Source organism: Macaca nemestrina, chromosome 1 (assembly GCF_043159975.1).
Source record: "Macaca nemestrina isolate mMacNem1 chromosome 1, mMacNem.hap1, whole genome shotgun sequence".
Lineage (NCBI taxonomy): Eukaryota > Metazoa > Chordata > Mammalia > Primates > Cercopithecidae > Macaca > Macaca nemestrina.
The window spans coordinates 198,179,702-198,189,187 of NC_092125.1; the positions used below are offsets into that span (position 1 = coordinate 198,179,702).

General features: G+C 51.1%; 1 protein-coding gene across 4 annotated transcripts; it reads left to right on the forward strand.

The window, feature by feature from the left end:
• Positions 1-1,588: 1,588 nt before the first annotated feature.
• On the forward strand, positions 1,589-6,603 carry C1H1orf216 (chromosome 1 C1orf216 homolog). Of its 4 annotated transcripts, none has more exons than XM_011763402.3 (3): positions 1,589-1,803; positions 3,787-3,961; positions 4,136-6,603. In XM_011763402.3, the coding sequence occupies exon 3, from the start codon at positions 4,141-4,143 to the stop codon at positions 4,828-4,830; it is 690 nt and encodes a 229-aa protein (XP_011761704.1). In that variant the 5' UTR covers positions 1,589-1,803; positions 3,787-3,961; positions 4,136-4,140; the 3' UTR covers positions 4,831-6,603. The 4 variants fall into 4 exon arrangements, 3 of the variants coding, with proteins under 3 accessions (XP_011761704.1, XP_011761705.1, XP_011761703.1); XR_011623186.1 differs by lacking the exon at positions 3,787-3,961 and having other exon boundaries at positions 1,590-1,803; positions 4,136-6,105; positions 6,211-6,603; XM_011763403.3 differs by lacking the exon at positions 3,787-3,961 and having other exon boundaries at positions 1,590-1,803; positions 4,136-4,832; positions 6,211-6,603.
• The last annotated feature ends 2,883 nt before the right edge of the window (positions 6,604-9,486 follow it).

The window sequence follows — 9,486 nt, forward strand, 5'->3', positions numbered from 1 at the left end:
CTGCACTCCAGCCTAGGCGACAGAGCGAGACTACATCTCAAAAAACAAAAAAAAACAACCAACAGTAAGGATTTGGATTTGGGTCACCCCAGGCTGAAGGCCAGGGGAACCTGAAGTGGATAAGGGAAGGGAGAGAACTTAGGCCACAGGATCTGATGTAGAAATGAGGCTGACATCTCCACCTGTATTTTCTTAGCTGGAGGAGTGTGCAAAGTTTGAATTACTTCTGCCTTCTTCTTATTTCCTTTTCCCTCTTAAAATAGTCATCATAATCATAAAAATTTATTTTCCATTTTCCCTGTTTTTGCATATAGGATTTCTTGGTGTGATTCAATTTGCCAATTAGTATCTAGGTTGCAGAATGGTGACTTGGAATCAAGTTGAAACTGGAAGACGGTACCTTATATATTAGGGTCAGCAATTACTAAACTCTGTTCTCTTTTATTCCAAACAGGGTCCCCAACTTCACATTTCCCCAGGGTGCAAAAGAGGGGGATCAAGCTTCAGTAGAGTGGAGCTCTGAGAAGAATTCACTAGAGTTTGGAAGCCAGGACCCTTTTTATAACCTTGTTCCTCCTCACCTGGGCAAAAGCACTAGTGCCCACTGCACAGGTGTCATGGACGGGCTCTGTGTCCTGTGGAGAGCCCCCATCCCAGGTACAGGACATCAGCCCTGGGACCTGTCCCAGGCTGGATCTTCTTCTTTCTCTCTCTCTTTTTTTTTTTTTTTTTTTTTTTTTTTTTTTTTTTTTGAGACAGAGTCCCACTCTGTTGCCCAGGCTGGAGTGTAGTGGTACAGTCTTGGCTCACTGCAACCTCCACCTCCCAGGTTCAAGCGATTCTCCTGCCTCAGCCTCCCGAGTACCTGGGATTACAGGCGCCCGCCACCACGCCCAGCTAATTTTCGTATTTTAGTAGAGACGGTGTTTCACCATGTTGGCCAGGCTGGTCTCGAACTCCTGACCTCAGGTGATCCGCCGGCCTCGGCCATCCAAAGTGCTGGGATTACAGGCGTGAGCCACCGCGCCCGGTCTCAGTGCCTTTAGTCAAGTAGCACAAAAAGAAATATATAATTCCAAATTGTGATAAATGCTATGAAGAAAAGGAACGTGCCCTGACATACAAGGGGGAACGAATGCGATCTAGGGAGTCAGAGATTTCTCCGAGAAGAGAGCTGAAATAGGAGTAAATCGAGAGGGGGAAGAGACTGCTAGACCGAGGGAACCGTGCGTGCCAAAGCCGCGTGGCGGAAAGGGGCGTGCGGGAGGGTAGCTGCGGAGAGGGAGGGTAGAGGACAAAGCCGGAGAGGCAGACGGAGGGCCGGACGCGCAGAGCCCCGCGGCTGCTGCCTTAGGGGTTGTCCCGGCTGTGGGGAAGTCATAGAGGAGTTTAAAGCCGGAAGGTGGTGACTAATCAGATTTCACTTGAAAATGGCACGGTGTCTGCAGTGAGGTGAACTGATGGGAAGGGCCCAGCGAACGCCAATAGGAGAGAGCACCGGACCTGAAAGGCCTGGTTCAACGCGGCCCCGCGCGGGGGCGAGGCGGTTCCGGCGCAGAGCCTAGCGCGCGGCTCCGCGGAAAACCGAACCGGCCCACGTGGGCCCTGCCGCTCCGCCCCGCCGCGCAGACGCCGCCTGACTCCGCAGTCCGGACCTGGGGCTGGGCGCGCTGCCCGGGAGCCCCGCACCCACCCTTGGACCGCGGAGACGCCCAGGCCGAGGAACCCCCAGCCCAGGGACTAGACACCACCAGGGCCGGGCGGAGCCATAGCCAGACGCGCCGGATCGGGCGCCTCTAGGCCGTGAGTCGGAGGCGGGGGGCTTGGGGCCCAGCCGCGGGAAGCGGGGAGTCACAGCGGCCTCCGAGGAGACTAGGGAAGGATGGTCTCTGCCTCCTGGGGTGGTCTCCCACTCCCGCAAGGCCAGGAAAGGAGGCTGCCTCCTATTTGGGCGGAGACCTAGTCCTGGGGTGTCGGGGTTCCTATTTTACTATTTCTGAGAACCCTGTGATCCCTAGCGCCACCCCTACCCCATCCCAGCTTCCTTCATGGCCCCATCCAAGTATAGGAAAAATTAAAAATTGGGGCGAGGGGAGATCTGTAGGCGACTTCCCACAAGCCTTGCTTAGAGGGCGATTACAAAGGAACTGTTCCTACACCCTTCTCCCCAGGACTTCTGCCCGTTGCTGGGGGTGGGGAGGGTCCATGCCACCTATGGAGCGCCTCCCAGTGCCGGCTCCACTTACAATATCCTTCCTCTTCATGCTCTTAAATTGTTCTAATCCCAGTGCTGTTTGGTCAGTAGAATTCCTTTGTCAATTCAAATCCTAATTTTGGTTAGAAGCAGGTTATGGAGGAGAGAAGAGTGGTGTGGTATGCCCGCCCTCCAGGGCCTCAGGATGGAGCAAGCTAGGGACAGGGACACAAGATAGTGGCCGTGTTCCAGAGGCATTGGGAGGGAGGTGGGCAGGCTCAGAAGAAAAGCTTGTCACTGGGGAAGGCTGGGCTCCCTGGCTGGGGTAGGAGAGGGAACTGAACCCAGCTCTTCCAGCCCGGGGGAGTCGGGAGTAGCTTCCTGAGCATGGAAATTCACTGCAGTCTCTTCTCCCATTCACCCGCTTAGCAAGTACCAGTATGCACAGACAGCCTGGTTCCGGGCTCTATGCTGGCTGACTCTGGGGAATATGATGGAGGATATATAGGGGAGGTCCAAGCTAGATTACAAACTGCTATTACAAGATCATTGCCACAAACCAAAACTGCCAGTTAAATAGACATTCACTGATCGTCGACCATGTATGCCAGGGACAGACACAAAGTTGGATAAGACAGTGTGTACCCAGGGCAGTGGGGACCCAGAGGAAGGCATAACTAACCGTGCTTGTTTATGTAATATTGATTGCGGCAGTATCAAGACAGCTTCAGAGACATGGGTACATGGAGATATGGGGATATTACAGCTGATTTTGAAGTACAAAAAGGAATTTGCTGGGTGGAGAAGGGAGGAGCTTTGAGGGGAGGGGAGAGGAAGGATATTATAGGCCAAAGGAATACTGTAAGAAGGACAATGGTGTGTTTTGAGATCTCTGGGCAGTTTGCTATGATGGGAGGGACAGAGTGGCAAAAGGCAGGTGTGGAAGGGTGAGCAGAGGCCAGATCAAACAGGGCCTTGTAGGCCACATAGAGGTTTAGCAGGAGTTCAGGGAGGGCATTCTGAGTGGTGACAAGTGAAATTTACATTTGTAACTGGGGGCAGAGAGACCAGTGAAAAGGCCGAGGCAATAATCCAGGTCAGAAATGGCCTGGAAGAGGAAGAATGGTCAGAATTTGGTTATCAATGAGATGGGAGAAGGAAGGAGAGTGAGGAGCCCAGGATGCTCCTAGCCTTCTGGATGGAGGGTGGAGCCATCTTGCTGAGGATACTGAAGGAGAGCTTGTTTGGTTATATAGAATTTTGGTGGTGGGGGCGGGGGGTGGAGAGGGATGAAGTCTCACTCTGTCACCCAGGCTGGAGTGTGGTGGCACAATCTCAGTTCACTACAACCTCTGCCTCCTGGGTTCAAGCGCTTCCCAAATAGCTGGGATTACAGGTGCCTGTCACCACGCCTGGCTAATTTTTGTATTTTTAGTAGAGATGGGGTTTCACCATGTTGGCCAGTCTAGTCTCGAACTTCTGACCTCAGGTGATCTGCCTGCCTCGGCCTCCCAAAGTGCTGTGATTACAGGCATGAGCCACCGCACCCAGACTGGTTATGTAGAATTTGAGGAGCCTATGATTGGTTGCAGGGTTGGATAGCAGTTAGATCTGGGCTGAAGACAGATCTGAGAGTCATCAGCATATGATGGACCTTGAAGCTACAGCAGAGAATGAGGTCCTCTGGAGAGAAATGTGCAAAATCAGAAGACAGCCTGGCTCTGAGGACTGAGGAAAAACCCTCTGCAGGAGACTGAGAATGAACAGGTAGACAGGGAGGACGAAAACCGTGAGGGGAAGTGTCACCAGAGTCAAGAGAAAGGGCTTGACAGGGAGTGGTCGGGCTCTTGCTTTCAGCCTTGTCCCTGCAGCTAAGTTGCCCTGACTTCAGGCACCCCACCCTGTCCTACTGTGACTCAGTCTCCTGCTTTCCCTTTACAGACCAGATGTTCGCCATCCAGCCAGGGCTAGCTGAGGGGGGCCAATTCCTGGGGGACCCACCTCCTGGAGTATGTCAGCCCGAGCTCCAACCAGACAACAACTCCAACTTCATGGCAAGTGCCAAGGATGCTAATGAGAATTGGCATGGGATGCCAGGCAGAGTGGAACCTATCCTGAGGAGGAGCTCCTCTGAGTCGCCCTCTGACAACCAGGCCTTCCAGGCCCCTGGATCCCCTGAGGAAGGGGTGCGCAGCCCCCCAGAGGGGGCAGAGATTCCCGGGGCTGAGCCTGAGAAGATGGGTGGTCCTGACACAGTCTGCTCCCCTCTGGAGGACAATGGCTATGCCAGCAGTTCCTTGAGTATCAACAGCCCTAGCAGCAGTCCTGAGCCTGCCTGTGGGACCCCGCGAGGCCTTGGCCCTCCCGATCCCCTTCTGCCCTCAGTGGCCCAGGCTGTGCAGCACTTACAAGCCCAGGAGCGCTACAAAGAGCAGGAGAAAGAAAAGCACCACGTGCACTTGGTGATGTACCGTCGCCTGGCACTGCTCCAGTGGATCCGGGGCCTGCAGCATCAGTTGATTGACCAGCAGGCCCGACTACAGGAGAGCTTCGACACCATCCTAGACAACCGGAAGGAGCTCATTCGCTGTCTCCAGCAGAGGGCAGCACCATCCAGGCCCCAGGACCAGGGCTAAGGGTGTGTCTCCACAAGTGTGCAAGGGTGTATGTGTATATTTGCAGGCATGTGTGAGGTTGTGCACTAGTAAGTACATAATTATTTGCTGGCATGATTGCAGGTAGGCATGAGTGTGTATGTGCTAACATGTAGGCTGGTGTGTATAGGAATGTGTGAATAAACATGTATAAATGAGCTTAAGTGTGCTGTGTGCACATGTGCACACACAAGCTAATTTATCTGCAGACCTATATGTGAGCATGTAAGAGTGAACATGTATGTGTGTAGTATGTAAGAAGAATGAGGAAATCTGTATGTGCGTGTGTAGACAGGTACCCAGCAGTGTGTGTATATGTGCATGAGTGAGGATGTATATGCAGAAGATGTGTGTGTCTATGAGTGAGTTTGAGTGTGCAGGCTTGTGTTGGATGTATGTGAGGGAGCCCTTGTGTGTGCAGGGGTGCACGTGTGTGGCTGCAGGCATGGGAGGTGTATGTTAGGAGCATGTGTGTTTGCAGGCAGACTCATGAGCAGGTGTGTGCAAATACATATCCAGCTGCACTGTGGGGTATCCACCCACACCTTGTGTTCCTCATGGCCTACCGCAGCCTTTCTTCTCCACTGGGTCCCACTGTTCCCTGGAGACAGAGGGCTAGCATGCTATCATTTATCTGAGGGTTGTGGCTGACCCATTCTCCTGGGGTTTCCCAGGCCACCTCTTCTTTCCCTTTCCCTCACTTAGCCCAGACTTGCTCAGCTGAGGCTATCGTCCCTGATGTTGGCTTTGCTTGTAGGAGGTTTAGTGGCTGCTCTGGCCTGCTATGGCATTTTGGCTGCAATTTTGTCTGGCAGTGGGTGGAGAACTGGTATCAGGAAGGGGAACCGGGAGTAGTGATGGAGATGATGGTGGGGGTGGGGACAGAGAAGGACATAGGGGACTGTCCCTCTTGAACTCTGCCTTTGGGCACATGGGAGATGGGGACAGGGGAGATGACAATAGTGGAACCCTGTGAAGAATAGGAGAACGGGAATTCTAAAATACCAGTTCCCAAACAAACCATCTCTCCACTGGGAAAGGAGCTGTCGCAAACCCTGTTGATTTAAGCTTCTGATGAAAAGCAATGTATGTTAATAAGCCTGCAAGGAACAGACAAGATGTTCCAAAGCTGATGAGGAAAATATCGCTTCCCTGTCTCTGCCTCTACCTTGCTGTGCCTCCCTGGCTTTAGAAGCATTGGATGTCGAATTGGTTTGGTTCATTTCTCTGAAGTCGGACTGTCAGGAGGAGCCAGAGGTTGGCTTTCTGGGATGGGAAGGGGGCAGTGTCAGCCTAAGCCTCTGGAAATGCTTAGGATGCTGAATTTTAACCCCTTCTTTCACTGCATGGTCCTTCAAACAGGGATTGGCAGGCTCCGTGAGTTACAGAGTGGGTGAGCCTTGGAAAGAACCAACGACTAAGGTAGCTGAGCTCTCTTTTGTTCCTGGAAGCCAAGAGAATGCAAGATCCTGGTGGGTGAGCAGGGGTATGAAGAGGGGACACTGGTGGGTGAACAGTGGCATGGAAGTCACTGATGCAGCCTCTGGCCCTCAGTCTCCCTATCGGCAAAGTGGGGGGCTCTTCCTGTCTATCTCTAAAGAGTTTCATCCCTGACAGGTGGATGAGTGAAAGATCCAGGGAGTGGGGGTGAGGGGTGGGCCCTGAAGACTTTTTGTCTGTAGCTCTTACATATTGAGTGTGTAAACCCGGCCTTTGGACCAACGCAAGACAAATAAACTGGGGCAGAGAATTAAATTTCTTGAGTATGTGTTTTTCTTCTACCTGTTGTCTGGTGGCCTCTTTTCCATACCATCTGAGCTCCCCTTTTGAGTAGGGTCCTGGACTAGGAGCTAGGGAGGTGATTTTGGGGAAAGACACTGAAGAATTTAGACTGCTGTGCCTGGCGACCCGATGGGGTGGAGAAGTCTCTCGGGGCCTCCCAGTGTGACATGGGAGACTTGACTTCTACCCTGAGAGCCCCAAATGGGATTGTCCTTGTCCTGTGTCACCTTTGGGCCTAAATGAATTGTGAGGGACACATACCATACACACTCGCACATACTCAACTGTACACTGGGCAGGGCACGGTGGCTTACACCTGAAATCGCAGCACTTTGGGAGGCTGAGATGGGTGGATCACCTGAGGTCAGGAGTTCAAGACCAGCCTGGCCAACATGGTGTGCCTATAATCCCAGCAGTAGGCTGAGGCAGGAGAGTCACTTGAACCTGGGAGGCGGAGGTTGTAGTGGGCAGAGATCATGCCACTGCATTCCAGCTTGGCGACGAGGGGAAACTCCATCTCAAAAAAACAAACAAAAAACTGTACCCTTGTGTCACCACTTCCCTGAAGGGCACTCTATGACTATGAGTTCAGGTCCTTAGATGGTTTTGACACACATGTAATTATAACATACAGTCATCCTTTGTTATCTGAGGGGATTGGTTCCAGGATCCCCAGGGATACCAAAATTCACAGATCTGAAATACTGTATTTTATTTTTATTTGAATTTATTTATTTATTTTTTATTATTTTTTTTTGAGACGCATTCTCGCTCTGTGGCCCAGGCTGCAGTGCAGTGGTGCTATCTCGGCTCACTGCAAGCTCCGCCTCCCGGGTTCACACCATTCTCCTGCCTCAGCCTCCCGAGTAGCTGGGACTACAGGCGCCCGCCACCACGTCTGGCTAATTTTTTGTACTTTTAGTAGAGACGGGGTTTCACCATGTTAGCCAGGATGGTCTCGATCTCCTGACCTCGTGATCCGCCTGCCTCGGCCTTCCAAAGTGTTGGGATTACAGGCGTGAGCCACCGGGCCCGGCCGATTCTTTATTTTTGGAGACAGCGTCTCGCTCTGTCACCCAAGCTAGAGCGTAGTGGTGCAATCATAGCTTACCGCACCCTTGAACTTCTGGGCTCAAGTGATCCTCCCACCTTAGCCTCTGAGTAGCTGGGACTACAGGCATGTGCCACCACACCCAGCTAATTTTTAAGTTTTTTTGTAGTGATGGCTTCTTGCTATATTGCCTAGGCTGGTCTCAAACTCCTGGCTTCAAACTATCCTCCCACCTGAGCCTCCCAAAGTGCTGGGATTACAGGCGTGAGCCACTGTGCCTGGCCAACATATTTATTTTAAACCTCACAAAGTATACTTCTCACTGAAACAGTTAATAATTCTTGTCATCTCCACACTTGACACTTAAACAGAAATAGTATTGAACCAATTTTAGCAAATTCCACTTACTAAGAGATGTTTTGGCAAAGGGCTAAGGCTAAATTTGAATGGAGATTTCTGACAATGAGACTTCTGTCAAACCTTTAGCGCATAAGAGAGTGAATTTTTATAATAAGCCTTTTTTTTTTTTTGGAAAGAGTCTCACTTTGTCGCCCAGGCTGGACTGCAATGGTGTGATCTTGGCTTACTGCAACCTCTACCTCCTGGGTTCAAGTGATTTTCCTCCTGCCTCAGTCTCCCAAGCAGCTGGGACTACAGGCACATGCCACCACGGTTGGCTAATTTTTTGTATTTTTAGTAGAGATGGGTTTTTGCCATGTTACCCAGGCTGGTCTCAAACTCCTGAGCTCAGGCAGTCGGCCAACCTCAGCCTCCCAAAGTGTTGGGATTACAGACGTGAGCCACCGTGCCTGGCCAGGAGCCCCTTTTCTAAATGTGTGAGGGCTCTTTTGAGCACAGCCCCTGGTGAAGAACAGAGACCCTAAAACCAGACACCCTGGATTTGAACCTTGTCCCCATTGTTTTATGTTTCCTTGACCTTGGGCAAGTCAATTAATTTTTCTGTGCTTTAGTTTCCTCATCTTAAAATGGGGACAATAGGCCAGGCGCGGTGGCTCACGCCTGGAATTCCAGCACTTTGGGAGGCTGAGGTGGGCGAATCACAAGGTCAGGAGTTCGAGACCAGCCTAACCAAAATGGTGAAACCCCATCTCTATTAAAAAATACAAAAATTAGCCGGGCATAGTGGTGCGCACCTGTAATCCCAGCTACTCAGGAGACTGAGGCAGGAGAATCACTTGAACCTGGGAGGTGGAGGTTGCAGGGAGCCAAGATTGCGCCACTGCACTCCAGCCTGGTGACAGAGCAAGACTCCGTCTCACAAAAGAAAAAAAAAATGGGGACAATAGTAATAACTACTTTGCAGGGTTGCTGCAAGGCTTAAATAAATATCTAACATATAGAAGACTTAGAACTATACCTGTCACATAGTAAATTAAAGAGTTATGATTATTATAAATCATACTTTTATTGTACATACAACTTTTTCATAGAAAAACATTTTTTCGTATGAAATTTGAATCTAAAAATTTTTTTTTTCTTTTTTTGAGACAGGGTCTGGCTCTTTCGCCCAGGCTGGAGTGCAGTGGTGTGATCTTGGCTCACTGCAACCTCCGCCTCCTGGGTTTGAGCAATTCTCGTGCCTCAACCTCCCGAGTAGCTGGGATTACAGGTATGCACCACCACACCTGGCTAATTTTTTTGTATTTTTAGTAAAGACGGGGTTTCACCATGTTGGCCAGGCTGGTCTCTTAACTCCTGGCCTCAAGTGATCCACCTTAGCCTCCCAACCTGCTGGGATTACAGACATGAGCCGCCGCGCCTGGCTGAATCTAAAATTTGAGTGT